This window comes from Peromyscus leucopus, chromosome 4 (assembly GCF_004664715.2).
Source record: "Peromyscus leucopus breed LL Stock chromosome 4, UCI_PerLeu_2.1, whole genome shotgun sequence".
Lineage (NCBI taxonomy): Eukaryota > Metazoa > Chordata > Mammalia > Rodentia > Cricetidae > Peromyscus > Peromyscus leucopus.
In genome coordinates this window covers 57,232,777-57,253,752 of record NC_051066.1, presented here as the reverse complement: position 1 = coordinate 57,253,752, position 20,976 = coordinate 57,232,777, and the positions used below count along the sequence as shown (strand labels likewise).

The 20,976-nt window shown below is 37.8% G+C and overlaps 2 protein-coding genes across 3 annotated transcripts in view; one reads left to right on the top strand and one right to left on the bottom strand.

Moving 5' to 3' along the window:
- Positions 1 to 14,190, bottom strand: part of Dnajc10 (DnaJ heat shock protein family (Hsp40) member C10) — a 35,498-nt gene extending 21,308 nt beyond the window's left edge. Inside the window, exons 1-9 of one of the 2 annotated variants that reach the window (XM_028884587.2) lie at positions 13,920 to 14,190; positions 12,414 to 12,576; positions 10,356 to 10,406; positions 6,613 to 6,695; positions 6,226 to 6,357; positions 5,682 to 5,775; positions 4,645 to 4,722; positions 3,464 to 3,507; positions 1,265 to 1,402 (exon numbers count right to left, since the gene is read on the bottom strand). In XM_028884587.2, coding sequence (XP_028740420.1) covers positions 1,265 to 1,402; positions 3,464 to 3,507; positions 4,645 to 4,722; positions 5,682 to 5,775; positions 6,226 to 6,357; positions 6,613 to 6,695; positions 10,356 to 10,406; positions 12,414 to 12,576; positions 13,920 to 14,123 — 987 coding nt within the window. In that variant the 5' untranslated portion in view covers positions 14,124 to 14,190. The remainder of the gene's footprint in view (positions 1 to 1,264; positions 1,403 to 3,463; positions 3,508 to 4,644; positions 4,723 to 5,681; positions 5,776 to 6,225; positions 6,358 to 6,612; positions 6,696 to 10,355; positions 10,407 to 12,413; positions 12,577 to 13,919) is intronic. The other variant, XM_037204910.1, reaches the window with a different exon arrangement.
- LOC119087860 (translation initiation factor IF-2-like) lies at positions 14,145 to 16,289 on the top strand. Its single transcript, XM_037204912.1, has 2 exons — positions 14,145 to 14,267; positions 15,661 to 16,289. The coding sequence occupies exons 1-2, from the start codon at positions 14,169 to 14,171 to the stop codon at positions 15,898 to 15,900; spliced, it is 339 nt and encodes a 112-aa protein (XP_037060807.1). The 5' UTR covers positions 14,145 to 14,168; the 3' UTR covers positions 15,901 to 16,289.
- The last annotated feature ends 4,687 nt before the right edge of the window (positions 16,290 to 20,976 follow it).

Below are 20,976 nucleotides of genomic sequence, written 5' to 3'. Positions count from 1 at the left end.
CATGAATCTATCTATGTATGTGTATTACATGCATGCCTGTTGCTGGAGGAGGTCAGAAGAGGACATCAGATCCCCTGGGACTGGAGTTACAGACAGTTGTGAGCCACCATGGGTGCTGGGAATGAAACTCAGGTCCTCTGGGGAGCAGCCAGTGCTCTTAACCACTGAGCCACCCCTCCAGCCCTGCATAAATAGTCTTACATAAAATAATTTTTGGCTAGGGAGTAGGCTTATAATCTGACAATATGAATTGGAGAAAATTGCTGCAACTATTCCCTTCCAAAAAGATAACTAAAAAAATACAGAAGATGAGCACGCAAGATTGTACAACACTGCTCATAGCCATGAAAGTATACAAATAAATATGTCTCAAAACAGGATGCATTAATCTAAGTATGTCATAGTTAATAGATTATATTCAGGAATTACTTCTAAAAGGATGTATGGACATTTTAAAATAAAGTAATATATAAATGAATAATTAAAATAATACAAATATAGTCACAAAATTTTTTCTGATACAGTGATAAAAACTATCTACTATTGGATCCTATTTATAAAAAGAAAATCATATCTGCACCTATCCATTTCATCTGAACATACTGATAGAACATATATGCACATACACAAACATCTATTTGTATGTATATTGCAGAGACCATACACATGCATTCTATATATTCGGCATTTATCAGCAAATAAGCTCAAACTTATAATACATACTACAATAAAGTAGGAGAAAAACAATGACAACACACATGAACAAATTATGGTGTCCCATACATAGAAGGTGTAAGGGAGAACGTGAATTTGGGAGGGAAAAGTGGTGGGGAGGAGATAAGATCCAAACATGTTATTTGCATGCATGAATATTAAATATAACCAGAAAAAGAAGAAAAAATAGGTTATCTCAGCCTCAGCCAAGTCTAAAGATCTATATATTCAACATTAAAAACTACAATTAAATGGAAACCAATGAAAACTCATGACAAAAATTTCTTTCACTGTACTTAAAATACACTACATTCCTTTGTCATTTCAAAGTATAATAGTCTTAAATATAAATGCTGGTTTGAAAACAATCCCTGTAACAGATTTTAAAAATGAGTACGAAACACCCAGAAATTGTGGCAAGTAATGAAATGTCCTACAAATTACATAAACCAATTAATTTCCTTCCACATTGCTCACAAAATATTATTACCTTTCAAGGCGTGCATGTGTCCAATTACATGTAAGGAAAGTGCCTTAAAATTACACATACCAAAACACTGGATTTGTCTCTGTTACTCAACGTGGCCCCAGGAGGAAAATAGGCAGTGGTACTGGCCGTGACGTCCAAACTCTTACAGAGGCTGTCCTGGGTGTCACAGTCCACCCATCCCACATGAACAAGACCGTCCTAAGGGACAGACAGTGCAAAGAAATAAAAACACCATGGTGTAAAGGAAAGAAAAAGGTCAATGAGATTTACCTTTACTTAAAAACTCAGCTTTTCTATTATAAAGTTAAAACTTTTAAAAAATAGTACTCTACACAGTATTCTGTAACTTTGAATAATAAAATGTAGTTTTCTCAATATTAAATACATACTACATTAAACATATACTCTTATTTTTTTGGGGTGTGTGTGTGTTGTTTTTCAAGACAGCATTTCTCTGCATAGCTCTGGCTGTCCTGGATCTCGCTCTGTAGACCAGGCTGGCCTTGAACTCAGAGATCTGTCTGCCTCTGTCTCCCGAGTATTGAGATTAAAGGCCTATGCCACCAATGCCCAGCCTACTTTTACATTTTTTTTGTATACAAGAACTATATTTTTTTATCGTGTTATTTTAAACTAGGCTGTTCAATAGTCTCAGATTGAAAAAGCCTAAACTCTGACTCGGGTAAGCTCACCACCTTCAACTACCCTTCCATTATTATGAAGGCATCAGGTGTTTTCTGCATCTACACTTAAATCAGCACCCTGCCAGTCCTCACCTGTTGCTGGTTGAGCTCTTGTAAAGAGCTCCAAAATCCTACAAGGCAAGTACATTGCTTGAAATGTCAAGTTACTAAAAAAAAATTTCTAGACTAGGCAAGCTGGTAAACAGAGAGAACTGACGTCTATTTAATTGGGATTCCAGAAAGACAAGAGAAAAAACAGGAAATAAGTAAAATAACAGCAGCCAAACTGAAAAAAAAAAAAATTAACCTACATATTCATAAAGTCCAACAGTGTTAAAGCAAAACAAGAAAATGGCACCTATGTGGTAACAAAACTTCAGAGAATTAAAGACAAATGCCCTTTGTCTTTATATGGACAGATAGAAGCAGATGGCATTACATGTGAGCATCTGTAAATAAAAATTAAATTGTACAAAAAGATACACTATTCACTGGGGAGATAGCTAGCATACTCAAAGCCCTGGGTTCAGACACCAGCACCACATACAGACACATATAGACACAAAGATACATTCAATTTACTGCACAGAAGACTTGTGAAAACCCACATAGGACTAGCATATATGATAGCAAAGTTATAAGAGGTAGTGAACGAATCTACATTAAAGGACTCTTGGCCTTGTCTAAAAAAATGGATGTCAGAGACTTGTTATCATCTTTATGGTATACAAATTACAAAGAAAGTTAACAATTCTTATTTGTATTCATATAAGGCTCAAAACATAAGAAAAAGTTAGCCAAATTAAATGGAGAAATTGAAATATCCACAATAATAATGAGGCATCCTGAACACACTAGGCTTGTCTTAGTAAATTCTATGATGTTTCACAATGGTGAAATTGCCTAATGTATATCTCAGGGCATTATCTAATCCTTAAGCAAGAGATGACTTTGCTACATACATACATACATACATACATACATACGTGTACACACAAACACAAACACACGCACGCACGCACGCACGCACGCACGCACGCACGCACGCACGCACGTTGGTTGTTTTAACATGCCACCCCCCAAATTAAACAGTATAGCAATGAGGCAGATACAAAACTCATACAATTGTTCTACTATGTATACAAACCACACCCAATCAACACAATCACAGCTGACAATCTCCCAGCGACAGGGGAGTTTTCAGTACTACTAAAGGATAAGCATCATTCACAGCACATCCCCCACCACAACGTGAAGTCCGCAGAAGAAACAGCAGGCTAAAAACTGAGACAACAAACTCTAATTTAGAAATGACAAAGAAGCTAGTATACCACTGGTGGGATTCATACAAAATAAACATGGGAGAGCTGGAGGTGAGTTACAATGAAAGCACGTAAACACTGACTGAACACAGCTAATGATTTAGAAGGACACTTCAAGCTAAAAATCACGTCTACCAGAAAAGATCACATATAAGTAGGATAAAGTGTTCAAGAAACAATGAAAGATATTTGTTGTCAATTTCTAGCTGTACTTCTTACAGGGTGACAGCTTTATAAAAAAGATGGATGCTTACCAACATGCCACTAAGCCTGAGTCGTGTCTGTGACGTCAAACAATCTGAGGGAAAAATTTTATGAGGCTGTTTTAGTTTTAATTCTGATGCCCACTCCCACACCCATGTTGTTTCTAAGGCAAGTAACTGAGCTGTACTGGTAAATATGGATAGGTTTAGCAGGTATATTTGGGGGCCCATCAAGTAATCTCTGTCTCACACACACACAAACCCAATCTTTCATTCCCTCTCCTTAATTTCTGAGGATTTCCATCTATAGCAAGCATCTCTTTAGGTTTTATCCTCTTAGTAACAGTCTCCTTTGGCCAAGATACTCATGGTTTGAAAGAAATAAAATCTAACAGAGCTATTTGAAAAGGTATATACAGGATCCTCAAAATATTATTACTCTTAATCTTAAAATAGGCATTTCACTTTTTTTCTAAAAAACAAAATCTGTTAAATATGAATTTAGGACAGGATACAATGAGGTAAGACTTGGAAGAAAGGGCATTGTAACATTTCAGAGGCAGGAGATAAATGATAACATGTTAGAAAGTTTCAAAGTTGATGTGCAGATAGAGAAATCAGTATTTGGCTTTGGTTGGACCAATGGTTCTCAACCTGTGGGTCACAATGGTGGGGGTGGGGTTGAATAACCCCGTCACAGGGGTCGCATATCAGATACCCTACATTTCAGATATTTACGATTCATAACAGTAACAAAATTACAGTTATGACGTAGCAATGAAATAATTTTATGGTTGGGGGTCACCATAACATGAGAAACTTTACTAAAGGGTCGCAGCATTAGGAAGGCTGAGGTCCACTGTGTTAGGCTGATATGAAACTCACTGGTGAGACACTAAATTGAAGGTTGTGTTTTCTTAATGCAGGACTTAGAGGATGGGTGAATGGCTGCCTTTAGTCATAAATCAGCACATCCCGAGAACTAGGCTGAAAAACTCATCCCCTAAACATGAAATTATAAACATTTACACATCATTAATTTCATTACCAGTTATGTGTAAAGAATCAAAGATATATACATTTAGTAAATGTTTGTAATTTGGGACTTAAATCGTATGCTGAAGTAACTGATTGATTACTGACAGAAAAAAAAAAAAATCAAGTACAGTAGCATAAACTATCCCCTAAATTTAGATACCAGTCTTTTTATCCTAACAAAACGACAAAATTACCTTCTCCTTTAGAACAAAATGTGATCAGCCAGCCGATACCAGCAGCAAAAGCAGTTTCTATGGCGTTAACAAAATTTCCTTTAAAGAAAATAAAATTTCTGAGTACTTCTTACTGAATAATGAAAACACTCTTTCAAAAGTTACTTCTTTCTTTCCAAACTTAACTACTTCCAATCCTCTCTAACTATTACCAATTATTTTTAAGACATACTGATTATTTTGAGAACATACAAACAGGTAAGTCATGCCTCTTAAGACCCGAGCTTTGCCTAACTATTGGCCAGCCATGTTCTTCCCACACAAGCCCCACCCACCCACTCCACTGCTGTCTTTGAGATTTGTCAAGAACTGCTAATTCCCAAATGCCCAGTGCTCTCTGAAGCCTTCCTACTCGATCATGAGAAATTACTTGCATTTTCTGTAAAGAAGCACATTCTAACCTCTCCTCTTTTCTTCAATTGGGTTGCTTCACACCTTTATGCTTCTCTATGCTTGACTTCTAATCATAAAAGCTACTGGACTGCATTTCAGTTGTTCACTGGTATCCTGCTCACTGAAGTGAAGCTGCTGATGGCTGGGATTACATATACTCTATTACTACAAATACAGTGCTCAACACAGTTTCTAACCCATAGTTGGTGCGGAATGAATGAATAAGGCATCCCTCTAGCTAGGAACTCTGTCTCATGAATACTTCATTGGATGAATTAAAAGCTATCATTTGAAGTGTTTGTGAACTTGAAATGAACTTTCTGCCTGTAGCCATGGCATCAACAATGCAGTGCTGAGAGTCAGTAGTATTAAAGGAAGCCCTGACCTCCCAGCTCACACCCCTCTACACCTGAACTCTATTATAGTCTATGCAAACAGAACTAGACTGTTCAGTGTACAGGTCAGCAGGAACCACAGCAAGGACAATTCCTTTCTAAGAAGCACAGAAAGATACTTCAATTCTTCATTATTATGACCCAAATGTAAAACTATCATTGTGAATTCAAACCATCCCTGAGAAGCAGGCAAATGAGGAAAATCATTACCCGTCGACAGCTCTGTGGCTGTGCTCCTGACATGCTGCATGGCGAAGCTCACTAAGCTCTCCTTTGACCGGTCTCCATTATATTTCACTGCAGCCTGTTGGTTTACGTAAACATCTTTTACTTTTTCATTTTAAAACTCTACCAGTTTACCATTTTGAATAATGCTGGAAGTTCTACTTTTTAACAATACAATGTATTTACAAATGATACTTGGAGAACCCCAACAGTACAGATCGTATAGAATACTGCTTTTAATACCATTGGTAACAATTTTAGCTTCAGTTTCATTATTGGAAATTGGGGAAAAGAAAGATGTTAGAGCCTTCTATCTCATGAGGCAGCACCTACAATACGTTGTAATCTGCATTAAATATCCTGTAATGCAGAAACTGATGGCCCTGAAAAGTTTCACAAAGAATACAAAATGTTTATTATACATTACCTCCTAAAATAAGAAAAAGCAAGAAGCAGTCTAAAAGTTTACATAGTGTTTTCTCTAGTACTTCACTTGTTATAAAGTCTTAAAAGTGGAAACATCCCTTACCATTCCAGACCTAAAGATGAAGAGGCTGGGGTAACTGTTGACTCCTTTCATTCGGCAAAGCATCCGATCATCGCCACAGTTGACAGCTCCAATCCGAAGTAATCCATCCACTTCTTTAGCAAATTCTCTCCACTATGATAGAAAAAGAAAACAAGCATTTCTCTGGTAACGTTTCTTCTTTTGAACATACTTTATAATCTCTATATAATCTTAAAGGAGGGAAGTCTTACTAAATAAAACCTATGGGAAAAAGTATTTGATAATGATCTGATGGCCACATTGACTAATACAAATAATTTCCAACAAATTATTAAAAGAAAAAAAGGAAGCCAAATAATACATCAACTATAAAAAGGCTTTAATAGCTGGGACATTAAACATACGTACAGTGGGGGCTAAATCGTGGCAATGTGAGCATCCAGGGGAGTAAAAGTTTACAAACCACAGTTCTCCAGAATTAACAGCAGCATCTGAAAGCACATAGAACACAACGATTTATTATTAAAGGTTAAAGCACATTTTAATCACAAATGGTTTTGCTAAGACCAGAATGAAAAAAACAAAACAAACAAACAAACAAAAAACCCACCAGTCCTAAATATTCCATAGTGAGCTTATTTCCTGTGGTTTTTCCTGTAAGCAGTAGTGCTGCTTCTCAAATGTCAAGTCCATATAACTCATACAATCCCCTCTTAAGCGTAGGCTTGAATAAGCAGCTGCCCTGCAGGGAAACTGTGGTCGTGAACCACACAAGGGGTAGCCCAGGAGGTGAGAGCCAGGGCTTATGGCAGTCTGTGCACCTGAGAGCTACAGCGGAGAGCCCGAGCTGAGACGAAAGCTCTTCTACCACCGGCAGCAAGGACCTGTGTGAGGCCAGTGCCGGTCACAGATGCGGAAACTGACTCAGGAGACATGGCATGTTGGCTTAGGCCGGCAACCAGTATTAATTCAGGGAAAAATCTTTATCAATAGAGTTAATGAAAACTGAAATAGAAAAAGCGATCATCTTATCAGTTATAAACACATGTGATGGAGTATCTAGTGCTATGTGTATCCTTGAGTCATAAACACTTCTAATCTTTGCCATAAGTATTGCTCAGTTTGCACTGCCTACTGAGTAGTAAGATTAAAAATACATTTTCATTTCACTTATTGACTCATAGTCATTCTGCCTCAGCTTCCCATGTAGCTGGGGTCACAGCGTAGGCCACTGTGCTGGACCAAAAGTATTTTTAAGAGTGCAGTAAGAGCACAATGAAATGCTTTTATATAACTCAGTAACCTAAAACAGAATAAGTATATATTTAAAAATGCAAATTTCTTTTAAATCACAGAACCAGACTATCTATTAATATCTGTACAATAGCTTCTATTGGTACAGAAAATGCAGTACTGTCTTGAGTTCCTCTTTCCTGAGCCGTTTTCAAAAGAATGCTTCAACTGTAGCCTTATTTGGTGAGGTGTTTTCTACCTTTCAAATACAACCTAGAACTTGATCACAACTGATATACTATAGTACTGTGACATATAAAAAGACAATGTGCTTATGCTTAATAGAAAATGTGATTCCTTTTTAAGAAAAGATCAACATTACAGCTTTGAAATTAGAGCTTACTAACTATTGTCCTTTCTGTATTCAGTCGGACATTTGGGGTTCCTTTCCTGGTAAAAGTGAACTATGTAATTTGGACTAAATTTCCCAGTACTAACAACAACTGGAAAACCTGACAAAATATAAGAGACCCATGTTGAAAACCTCAGAGAGGTGTAAAGCACCCCAATGTCAATATATGGGAAGGTGGAAATCAGAGCCAGTGCTGGCCATTAGCAAAAGAGATGCTTGAGAGGCCAGGAACTGGGCAGAGCCTTCAATGGATTAATCAGCTAGAAAGATAAAAGGACTTAAGGTACAGAAGAAGGGTTCCGCAAATAGAGATGAACTGGGGCATGACCACAACACAGCATCTGCATTATTTTGTTCTATCAGAACGGAGCTCATTTCAGTGTGCTGAGGACTCTCCCCAGAACTCACTTAAAAATGACCCTATAATTATTTATGGAAAGATGAAATAACTCAAACCAATAGAAAAAAATGGCAACAGAAACTCACAAGCAAGCTCACTGGTGACATTTGTCCAAACACAAATTAGTTCTGTAACCCACATTTGTCATCTTCTCTCTGCTTTTTTGGTTTTTCGGGACAGGGTTTCTCTGTGTAGTTTTGGTGCCTGTCCTGGATCTCGCTCTGTAGACCAGGCTGGCCTCGAACTCACAGAGATCCTCCTGGCTCTGCCTCCCGAGTGCTAGGATTAAAGGCGTGCGCCACTATGGCCCAAGATCTCTCTGCTTCTTGAACTGAAGTGTCAGGATCATCTTATCTTAGTCTACTTGCATGAAGAACAGTGTTAGTTTTAGTTAACTATCTCTGAATTATCGCTAAGGTTTCATGGCTGAATTTAAAACTACCATTTGGGGTTCTAAGTGACCTAATTAGGAGGTCTTTTTTTTACATAATGACGTCTGAAAATGTATAAACTCATCTGCAATATAAAACTTAGTAAAGTCTCATTCTAGGTGGTCTCACAGAGCAGCCAGTTGCAGATTTGGCTTAGTTCTGATTCTATATGAAACTTTCCTGTTTTCTAACCACAATGCTTCACAAAACACTTAGAGATGAGTCAGAGTCAGGACCACACAGGAGAAGCTATGGCGCTACCTAACCACATACAGTCTGTGATTCAGGTATTAGTGTTATTGAGCGATAAACCAAATTCCCCTATTTCTTTTGTAGGAAAGATGTTGAAGTGTTCATATACACAACTTAAAATGGCACTATATTAAATAGTTAGCTACCTTTTATACCAGAAGTCACCTATAATAAAAAGTTAGAGAACAAAAGGCAATTCTTGCGTAGAAAGGACTCTACTTGGAAATCTAGTAACTGTACCACATCTTTTATAATAACAGAAAAGAAGCATATCTTTTTTGCAATTAGCATTTTTAGTTTTCTAAATTAAATGTTATCATAACATAGCAAAAGAAAACTGGAACTTTTCTGAGCACAACTTACTGTTTTGAAGTAGAACAGAAGAGGTAGAGTACTTGCCTAGCAAACTTAAGGCCCTCGGTTCAACTTCAGTGGCACATGCATGCGCGCGCACCTCCCCCGCCCCAAATCCCCTCCCAGAGACACGCACACACATAAACATATAACATACATGTACATGAAGTAGAAAAAAATTATTATAGCTATAGAAAGGTGGAGGTAGAAGATTCTAATCTGATTTTTCTAATGTTCTAATATGCAATGGGAATGGAGTAGGGAATTTTCACATAAGTCACATATAAAATTAAATCTGCTTCTACAATAACCACACTTATCTCAAAGATGGAAACTGCACTTTTTCTGTTGTTGCAAGTATGTAGCAAAATAACATGGACTCTAAACCTGAACTGCATATTATTTCTATTTTTATTTGGTATTCATACTTAGGCATTTTGTTAAACACTAAGAAGTATTAGTGTTTCTAGAATTTTTATGTATACACATAGTTTCACCTGCATGTGCACCACGTGGGTGCATGATGCCTGTAGAGGTCAGAAGAAAGTGTCGAATTCCTTAAAACATGGTTGTGAGACACCATGTGGGTGCTGGGAATTGAAAACAGGTCTTCTCAAGAGCAAAAGTGCTTTTAACCACTGAGCCATCTCTCTAGTTCTCAACCTTCCTAATGCTGTGACCCTTTAATACAGTTCCTCACGTTGTGGTGATCCCAACCAAAAATTATTTTTGTTGCTATTTCATAACTGTAATTTTTCTAGTTACAAATTATAATGTAAGTATCTGATGTGCAGATGGTCTGAGGTGACCCCTGTGAAAAGAGTCATTCAACTCCCTAAGGGGGTCATGACCCACAGGTTGAGAACCACTGATCTAGCCCCATACTGGTGTTTTTATTTTGAAACAATGGTCGACGTGCTTTTCTGAATAGTTTAATATACCATATACATCATGTTCCTTTTTAAAAATCTGAACAATTTCTAACTTTTGATTACATTTAGACTTATGAGTTTTGGGTAAGAGACGTGATTTGCACTATTTTCAGGAAGTCATATGCCCATAAACTTACCAAATTCTCTTCTTTCTAATGTTATGATTTCAGGATCATCATCATAAATACCTAATTTTAAAAGTGGATAAAAATCATACAATTAAAATTTCTTCATAAAAATAAATCACCACATAAAATATTATTCATGCTTGCCTTAGGTATAAAAAATCAGTTACTGCCGGGAGTTGGTGGCACACACCTTTAATCCCAGCACTTGGGAGGCAGAGGCAGGCAGATCTCTGTGAGTTTGAGGCCAGCCTGGGCTACCAAGTGAGCTCCAGGAAAGGTGCAAAGCTACACAGAGAAACCCTGTCTCGAAAAACAAAAAAACAAACAAAAAAACAAACAAAAAAAAATCAGTTATACTGAATTTCAAACTTGAACAATACACATCAAATTAAAAGAAAAACCAACAGTAATTATCCATACTGATGACTCATTTCAAGACTGATAATGACTTGATAAGTCCTATCACAGAATGGGTAAGGTTCCTAATCACTTACTAGGATGTATGAAGAGCTTCCTAATCACCTCCTTTATTTCCCATATGAAACCTTTGTGTTTTGCTACTTTTTAAAACACATTATTTACTTCTATTTCATGTGCACTGGTGTTTTACCCACATGTAAGTCTATACAGGGTGTCAGATCCCTTGGAACTGGAGTTACAGACAAGTCATGAGCTACCATATGCGTGTTAGAAATTGAACCCAGGTCCTCTGGAAGAGCAGCTAGTGCTCTTAACTGCTAAAGTTATCTCTCCAGCCCCCTTGTTTTGCTACTTCTTAAAAAAAAAACCACAAACTCACTAGAAGTTGCAAAAACAGCACAAATTCTTATGTATCCTTCACCTAACTCCTCCTAAAGATGACATGCTACAATATCAAAACCACAGAAAGTTACATTAATTATTAATTAAACTACAGAACTCATTCAGATTAAGTGTTTATTACATGTTATCACTTTAAAATGTTATATTGCTTAAAATCCCATGATTATAAGATTTGCAGAGGCACATATTTAGTAGTGAATAAAAGTTTTATTTACTGTGGTCAGACTCAATGTGGGAAAATTCTCATTGCTACCTAAAACACCCAAGTAACATTTACAATGGATATATAGCGTCAACAGATAACAAACTTTTCCTACAAAGGCCACTTGTAAATATTTGGGACTTTATAGGGATTACAGGGCACAGTTTTTATGGGTTTTCTTTGGTTTTGTTTTTAAACACAAATACTCAATTCTACCCTTAAAGTCTTACAGAAGTAATAGATAATATGTAGCAAATGAGCAGAACTGTATTCCAATAAAATTTTCTTTGTAAGCAAGTAGTAAGCCAGGTCTGGCTGGTGAAAGTCAGTAGGGAATACATTATTTTCAAAAGCATATCAAGTCTTGAGCACACTATAGAAATAAATTTAAACTACTTTTTTTAGTCTAATATAAAAGCAACACCAGTTCTTGGCCTGCATTTGAAGCAAACTAGTGATAACAGGAAACACTGGCTGTGATGCAACTGTCTTTACTTCCTCCTTCCCCTTCTTTTGTGTCTCCCTCTCTTCTGGCTTTCCTTGTCTACTCCTGTCAACATGTAAAACCAGGATCAACAAAGGTGCCGCACCAGGAGGACAGTGTTTCTATCAGACAAGCTACCATTACGCTTAAAACAAAGTTTAGCTTTTGTTGGAACATACTCTTCATGCTCTTCAAAGTTTTGAAAGGCTTCAATATTTAACTTCTAATGTAATATACAGCACAAAACACATTGCTAAGTTAACAGGAACCATATATGAAAGTATTAAGCATAATCTGACCAATACACTTTCATATATGTACAGTAATTTCTATATACCAACTGACTTACCTTTTCAACTCAACTTCAGAGTAAATTAAAGAGAGCTACTCAAAGTGACATATATGAAATATATATATATATATATAAATTAAACAGCAGAAAAAAACTAACTTTTTTTTAACTTGTATTAAAAAATAAACTTCGGGTCTGAAGACAGTTCAAATCCCAGCACAGGGAGGGAGGAGACAGGACAGATCTCACGAGGAGCATGTGCCTTACCGAAATCATAACGGTAGTAGCTCCAGCTCTCATACTGGCCTCCTTGATTATCTTCAAGTCCCTTTTCTCCATACTTGTCATACTTTTTCCGTAGATCTTCATCTTTAAGTACTTCATATGCTCTATTTATTTTTAAAAAATCACCATGTGCATTTGGGTTATTCTGTTAAAAAATATTAAGACACACCAGTTATTTCAAATATACAATCTGAATCTCTTCAGAAATACAGATTTAACTGATCCCAGATTTCTGAATACTAGATATCAACAGAAAAAAAAAAGGGCAGTTCAATGTGACATGAATCATCAAGATGAAATCAGGAAGTATTTCTAAGGAAGCATAATTTCAGAAGAAGCCTAAGTAAGGGAAATCAGAATGCACTATTCAAAAGTTTGACAGTTCTGGCAATCAATTTCTCGTTACTGTATAAAGTTTCCAAATAAGATGAACAATGGATAAAGATCAGTAATTCCCTTCTAAAATTGGTGAGAAAAAAAAAAAAAGCCACTAAGAAAAAAACCTAATGGACTCTTGAAGTCTTTACTTTAAAATGTGTTACTTTTGTAACAAGGATAAATAAATAGGTATGCATGCCATTTTCCCATTTGAGGCCAACCATAAAGTGTACCTTTCAATCTACCAGTTTATTAAATAACAAATAATACCAGAATAACAATTCAAAACTGGACTGAAAAATGTTACTGTTTTACTGTTTCATAGAATTGGCTTCTGTAAATCACACCTAGAAATTTTAAAACAAAAAGTTGAAAAACAACAAATCCCTAAATATAATATTTTGGGAAAGATAACCAACTAAGAGTTTATAATGTTCAGCTTTATGTAGTTAGGATAAAATGATCTCATTTATATAAAATTTTCTACCTACAAAATTATCTCCATCATGTCCTCATTCATGATAAGCTAAAAATTAATAAAAAATTTAAATATCATAAAATTCAAAACAAATTTGTTTTTAAAGACTCTTGGGTACACAAATCGTTACAAACTGAAATACATTTGAAGCTCTCAAGTTTTAATTTGTAAGTTTCTAAGTCAAAAGTTTGAACTGTGTATGGAAAATAACAGTGAAAGTTAAATCACACTGTGATTAGCTACTACTGTCAATTCTGTAAGACTCTTTTGAGTTGTAAGGGAATATTTGTCTCTATTGTTAATATGAACACTGTTTCAAAGACAAGGCTTGGAGTTAACGTCCTTATGTCTTCTGTTGGAAATCAGTTTATAGAGAAGAGGTAACTGCATTTGATTTTGACAAAATCACTGCACTTTGCTTCTGGTTTTAGAATGACAGGTGAACTATTAGTTTCAGGTGGCGGGGAATCAAACCCTGAACCTTGTGCATGTCAGGCAAATGCTCTTCCTCCAGTTGCCAAATATAATTTTTGACATTATTCTTAAGCATTTCAAGTGCTTATTGAAAAATAACTAAATAAGTATCGAGACATAGTAAAATAAGCAGATACCGAAAGAGAAATTTCACCTACCGGGTTTTTATCAGGATGTAACTTCAGTGCTAATTTCTTAAAGGCTTGTCTTATTTCTCTACTGCTTGCAGTTTTAGACACTCCAAGTAAACTGTAAAAATTCTGATCCGTGCCCACTACCACAACCACATACAGTATCAGAAGACAGAGACTGATCCTCTTCAAGTCCCTGATAAAGTCATCTTTGTTTAACCAGACTCCCATTCTCTTTCTTATGCCAGTTCTTCTTTATGTGAACATTAAGATACAATGCTGGGTCCGGTGGTTATAATACACACATTTGAGAACCTCTGTCCACATTACTTCAAGGGTCAATCAAGCATCACAGAACACAGCCCCCAAAGGTTAACCTAAAGAGAGCAAACCAGGCAGTTAGAAATACTTCAAACTAAATGGCTCTAACATAATTTGCCAAGTCAGCAATATAATCTCCATTGAGGTCACGTCGTCGTCGTGAATGGCCCTGAGTCCTACCCTTTAGAACCTCCCTTGCCTCTATATTCAGGTAGGCATATTTGTAAAACCATTCTAGAGAGCAGGAATAGGGTGATGAGTGCTGGTAGCTAGCTAGAAACACAGAAAGGTTCTGACCAGCGGGGCACCACACCAGGATAAGGACAAGGAGTGCTTCCTTCCTCTCCCAGCACACTACCCTTTTCTAATGCCTCTTCTCTTTTAGCTCCATCTCCATCTCAAAAGCTGTTCAACTTTCTTTTTAATCTAATCTCATTTGTAGAGGATGCCTTTCCGGGAAATAAAAGGAAGCATAAAGCTTTTTCAAGGGGTTTGTACCTTTTACATAGTAACTTAAGAATGACAGTATAAAAACAGGTAAGTTACAAAGCAGGTCACCCCAAGTCTTCTAAAGTGTTTGCACTGAGAGAAGAAATTGTTTTATATATATAAAAAAAAAGGGTAATAGTTGTAAATCGGTGCAATTTTTCTGTAAAACTCATGTCTGAAATAAACAAAAATAGGGAAACAAGAGAACCAGGCATGCTTGCCTGTGAAGGATAAAACCGCAGAATTTCACCTCACAGCTAAACTAGTATACTTTAAGTTCTTAAAATGCTCGGTGTGTGTGTGTGTGTGTGTGTGTGTGTGTGAGACCTAACTTTCCTACCATCCTCAATTTCCATTCTCTTCATTTAAGTCCAAATACGTTTCTAAAAATTCCTTACCCGTGAACAGGCCTCACACCTCACTTCTAACCTCTCCTTTTTGTCCCCCTGCCCCCCCCCCCAAAAAAAAATATACCTTTGTAAATGATAGTGATAGAAAAATCAGAAATCTCCAGTCTGACAACTATCAGACAGGAAAACAAATGAAGACCAAATCTCAGTCAGGAATTTGGGATAAGGTGTCCCTTGGCTTAGGGTGGCCCTCCACAGCGTGGGTCACAGAACAGCCCAGGGCCGGTGAGGAGGCTGAAGGTAAAGGCAATGTTAAGGATGGATGCTGCCATCTCTCCAAGAGCGGGATCGGGGAGAGGGGAAGGACAGGGCAGGGGGAACAGGGCTGGCCAGCGTGCGTCCCAGGTCCCAGGTCGGACCCGGGCGAAGAGACCCGAGGAAGAGGTGCGAGCAGAAGGTGGCCGGCCGAGGTGGGGTGGCGGGGGCGGTGCGGGAGGCGAGGACCCGACACAATGGCTGCGGCGCGGAGGCGGTGGGATGCGGCCGGCGCCCGCCCTCCCTCCCTCCTTCCCCGAAGCCCCTGCGGTGCGTGGAGCCGGCCCGCGCCCACCTCCTCGGCGTCCTCAGCTACTGCCCCATCCTTAGGCCGCCGAACCCGGGACCCGGCAGGACCGGACGCCGGCGGCTGCGAGCGCGCACCGCAGCAACACCGCCGCTCGGGTCGCGCCGGCGGGGCGGGGCCTGGCGCGCGGCATTGTGGGAACGGCGTGGGGGGTGGGGTGGGGAGGGGGAGTCGGTCGGACAGCGGCCGGCCGGGTGGGGCGGACGGGCGGGACGGTTTAGGTTGACGTGGCCTTCTGCGCGGCTGCGGCTGCGGCTCCCGCTCCTACCCGGAGAGGAGGGAGGCACCCGCCGCGGCCCGCAGCGGTTCTGCGGCCGAGCCTAGCCGCTGGCGGAAGGAAGGCCGTAAAGCCCGCCCCTTCCGGTCTCGTTGCCAGGGCGACGGGGAAACCCGGGAAGAAGGATCCGGCTTGCGAATCCTGTCTGGAGGTTTGGTGCCAGGGTGGGTCACGCGGAAAAGGCAGATTTGGCGGAAAGTGGAGAACTCGCCTGACCTGACCCCGTTTGCAAGGGACTGGACAGAATAATTGCAAAACAAAACACAACAAAACAAAATAACAAAAACAAAAAAATACCCTTCCTAGAAATAAAATTATTTACAATTGTGTGTATCTGCAAACATTGAGCATTCTACAGGATTTCTGGGTTTCTGAATCGTTCTTCTGACGGAGTTATTTCTCCTCTCCCATCTACTCGATTTGGTACAGAAACTGCATTTTTAGAGTCATCGCACTTTGACCATTGAAATAGCTACACTTAAAATCCCTGAAAGAGGAAACGACTGAAGCTGATGGTCGTAATTTGGAATAAATAGAAATTGGTAATGGGTCTTCGGATAGTAAACCAGATGTCAGCTAATAATTTTATGACTTTAGGGCCTAATGCAAAACCAATAAATTAAAGGAAAGAAGAGGAAGTATCATGAACAAAAGGCAGAAATATTAGAAGCAGCCCGAAGTGACAGCTGTTGACATGTACCAGGAACTGGCCTAAGTACACACGCATTAACTCAGTTCTCCAAATAATCTTGCGAGATACGGCTATTATATACATTTCAAAGTCGAGGGTGCCTGGGTAACTAAAAATTGAGGAAAATGAGAATCATACCTAAGCAATCAAGTTCTGGGGTCTGTGATGATAATCATTATGCCATTCTGAACCAAAACTGCTTAGAATAAATTTAAAAGCAAAACAGAAAACTGAAGAATTAAGTAAAAGCTAGATAGTAGGTATTTGTTACCATAGTGAATACATTCAGACTTTATCTTTTAGGTGAAAGGAAGCTTCGTAAGACTTTAAAGTGAGGAACTGAAGTGGCATTTTAGATCATTTAGCGACCACTGAAGGGAGAATACAAAGGACACAAGCTTAGAAAAGGGAGGGCAGTAAGAAGACAACAGGCAGTTTTAAAGCAATATGTAAACCATTTTCTCATCTCTAGGATACATCTCGCTGGTAAAGTGAGCAAAGACTAACTGCCCCCAAGAAATTGGATAATGGAGAGATACATCAGCCGGTTAGTTATTTAAAAAGATCCATAATTAGGAAGGAAAAATGTTGCAACAAAAAGGACCACAGACTACAGCAAGTCAAAAGAGTCAATAAAATAAAACTGATAAGTAGTCAAGACCACCCAACATCTTGCAGCTCACTTTAAATAGTTTAAAAAATTCCCTTTTCCCAATGGGAAGCTGAAGAAGAGTTTTATGAACTATTATTATATAATGATGACTTTGCTTAAATTTGGAAATGATCTCAAAGTTACAAAAATTAAGTGTATAGTAAAAATAACTTTGTTTTTCTCACTAATTTGGGAGTAAGTTGATTTCTCCCATTACCTCCCAAAACTAGTGTATATTTTCTCATAGATGGGCTACTTCCCTTTATATGCACAACCTTTACAACCAGGAAGTTAACGTCAACACATTATTATTGTCTAATTCACAAACACCAGATTCTGTCCATCCAATCATCATTAAGTATTCATAGAAGGATGTAGTCAAGAGCTTTTTCCCCCATCTAGAACACTAGTGCTTTAGACTCTGTTAATGGGAAATATTTTTCTAGTTTTTTTCTAGATTTCAAGGCTTTACATTTGTAAAGAATACAGGCAAGTTCTTTTATAAACACCTTTCTTTTTTGGTTTGACAGAAGGTTCTTCATGATTAGATTTAAGTTGTGTACATTTGACAGACATGTAACAAAGGACACTGTGTTCTCACTGCATCTTATTGGATGGTCTCAAAATTTTATTTCTTCCATTTTGGTAGTGTTATCTTAGATTACTTGATTTTTTCCATCTAAAGTTACATTTTTCATTTAATAAGATGTCCTTTGTAGGGAGCTACTTGGAGACTATAAATATAGTCTACTTCTTGTTCAGCTTTCAGTTTACTCATTATATCCTTATGGATTCATGGATTCCTGTTTCATGAAATGAACTGAATCTGTTACTCTCATTTATTTAGATACTTAAGTAGTTTTAGATTTGGCCAATTGAAATTCTTAAAATAAGATTTTGTGTTATTTTATCAATCTTACCATTCTTTAAGTATGGGTGCTTTAGTACACAATAGGATTTTTTAAGGCCATCCAGGACTTTTCCCACTTCAGCACTGACAGTAGCTATTTCTCCAAGAAGTCTTGGTTTTTTGAAGATGTTATTTGATTACAAGATCTAAGGCATACTCCTTAGTACTGTAGTATTTATTGTGTCTTAGTAGGCAGAGGTAGAGACTGTATGTAGATTCACACTAATATTCATGTTTATGTGCATAAGACTACCATGTTATATCAGTAATTTCAACGCAATTCTATGTGATTCAGTATTTATTCTATATAATTTTTTTCCCTTACCAAATCCTCTTCCCCCTTTTTGCTGATGGTGAAAAGCCTGGTTTCTCTTATCCTTGATAACTCTATTCATTGAGTTCCTTCATGATACCCATCTCCCATTACTCATGTTGGCTCTCCTCCTCTATAACCAGCTTGGATTCCCTATTACATTCTGAATGGCTCACTTGATGGATGCTCTACTTACTCCCATCAGGTCTAACCTGTACTAGGCTGCCTTCTCACAATGACACTTTCTTCAAGGTGACAGAATCCTAAGATAGAGTGACACACTCTCCCCATCCCCCCATACAGGCAAGTCTCACCTTCATTGATGTATGACACTGCATACCTCTCATTGAAAGGATTTTGGTATTCTGAATTATTTAAGATGAGATTATTTAAAATTTTTGAAAAAGTAGATCTATTTATTTTGTTTTTCGTGTATACTTGTTTTGCCTGTGTATATGCGTGTACATCACAAGGGTACTTGATACTCATAGAGGTCAGATCCTCTGAGACTGAGTTATAAATTGTTGTGAGCCATCATGTGCATGCTAGGAGTCAAACCCAGATCCTCTGCAGAGCAACAAGAGCTCTTCCCCACTGTGACATCTCTCCAGCACCAGGGCATTTGTATTTTAAATTAACCATTTTAACTACAGTGTGAAGAACATACTTAAGGAGAGAAATGGTTGATCAAGGACAACTGGAGGAGAGCGATGAACTGGTCTAAATGATAGATGATGATGGCATGGACTAGGGTGGAGTCAATGCAGATGTAGAGAAATGACCAGATTCAAGAAAAAAGCAGCATTCCCATTCTACCATTCATAAAGACATATACTGAATGAAATTATCCTGGTGTGTGAGCATGCTTATCTATAGAATCTTAAATAATGGAAGTAAAAAAAAAAAAAAAAGAACAGTGGTTTCCAGTATCTCAGTCATAAAAGATGGGAGGAAATATTGGCCAAGAGGAAAAAATCCCAGTTAAAAGATGGATATATTCTAGGGCTATAATGTAATGTTGACTATAGTTACTATATTGTTTACCTGAACCTTGATGAGAGTAGATTTTTGTGTTCTCAGATACATATATATGTATAGTAACTATGGCTCGTGATAATTATGGACATGTTAAATGTTAATTGACTCAGCTATAGTAATTAGTGTACTGTATACATGCATATATATATATATATATAATTTTAAAATTTATTTTATGTATTGGACATTTTATATATGGACATGTTCATTGACTGAGCTAATTAGTGTACTATATGTATAATATAGAAAAAATATAAATTTAATTCTTGTATATGGTAAAAGTATATGGCATAGTTTTATATATATGTATATTTGCATATAAATACACACACATATATTTAAGACTGTGGTGATATATTGTGTACTCTAATAAATTTGCCTGAGGATCAGCGGGCATAGAGGTCAGGCAGTAGTGGCACACACCCTTAATCCTATCACTAGGGAGGCAGAGATCTGTCTGGATCTCTGTTAGTTCAAGGCCACACTAGAAAGAGAGCCAGGCAGTGGTGGCACACACCTTTAATCCCAGTACCAGGAAGCACACATGCCTTTATTCCTAGGAAGTGACATAGCTGGGTGGAGATCGGCATATAAGGCACGAGGAGAACTAAGGCAGTTCAGCTGAGACCCTCTCGGGTGAGGGCTCAGAGGCTTTCAGTCTGAGGATTCGGGGAAACAGGATCCATTGAGGAGTTGGCAAGGTGAGGTTGGCTGTGGCTTGCTCTGCTTCTCTGATCTTTCAGCTTTCACCCCAATATCTGGCTCTGGGTTTTTTATTGAAAGACCTTCTAAGATTCAAACAACATAAGATCATGCTATATACTTTTACTATATATAATAATTAAATAATTTTCAATGAAAGAAAAATGATATAGATGATTTGGTAATGAATCGGTCATGATGAAGAGAGATATTTGAAGACATATATTAATGTCAGATAACTAACAAAAAAGGGTACCCACTTTAGGGGAGACTAAAACATTTATTGTCTGAGTATAAGTATCAAATCTCAACATCATAACTCCATCATTTATGCATGAGACACTATAATAAGAGGGTTACTTCTTTTTAGTTTCTTCTGGGGAACTACATAGCTTTCAAGATCTAGTACATGTTTCTTCTGAAGACATTTTCTGTGTACTACCACAGTGTATTTGACCACTTCATTTTCTATTATTACATTAACCATAACATATTGCAAGAGCATTTTATTGGTTGGTCTACTGTACTAATTCTTTGAGATCAGACATTTGGTTTTGTTTCTTTCCCCAATGCCTCATTAGAAGAGAGCTTGGCATCTAGTCAACACATGCATTAGGGTGGAATGAAGAATCAATATTTGATTTGTACAAAGAGGAAAGAGTAGCCCTTTGTTCTGAAAGTTATTGTTTGGGGCTGGGTAAAGAGCACATTCACAAGGC

Bases quoted from the DNA above. Each gene is read 5' to 3' on its own strand.
- LOC119087860 (XM_037204912.1), top strand. From the start codon at position 14,169: ATGCTGGGTCCGGTGGTTATAATACACACATTTGAGAACCTCTGTCCA. The intron at 14,268-15,660 runs ACCTAAAGAGAG...CGGCCCGCGCCC, and splicing joins AACACAGCCCCCAAAGGTTA to ACCTCCTCGGCGTCCTCAGC.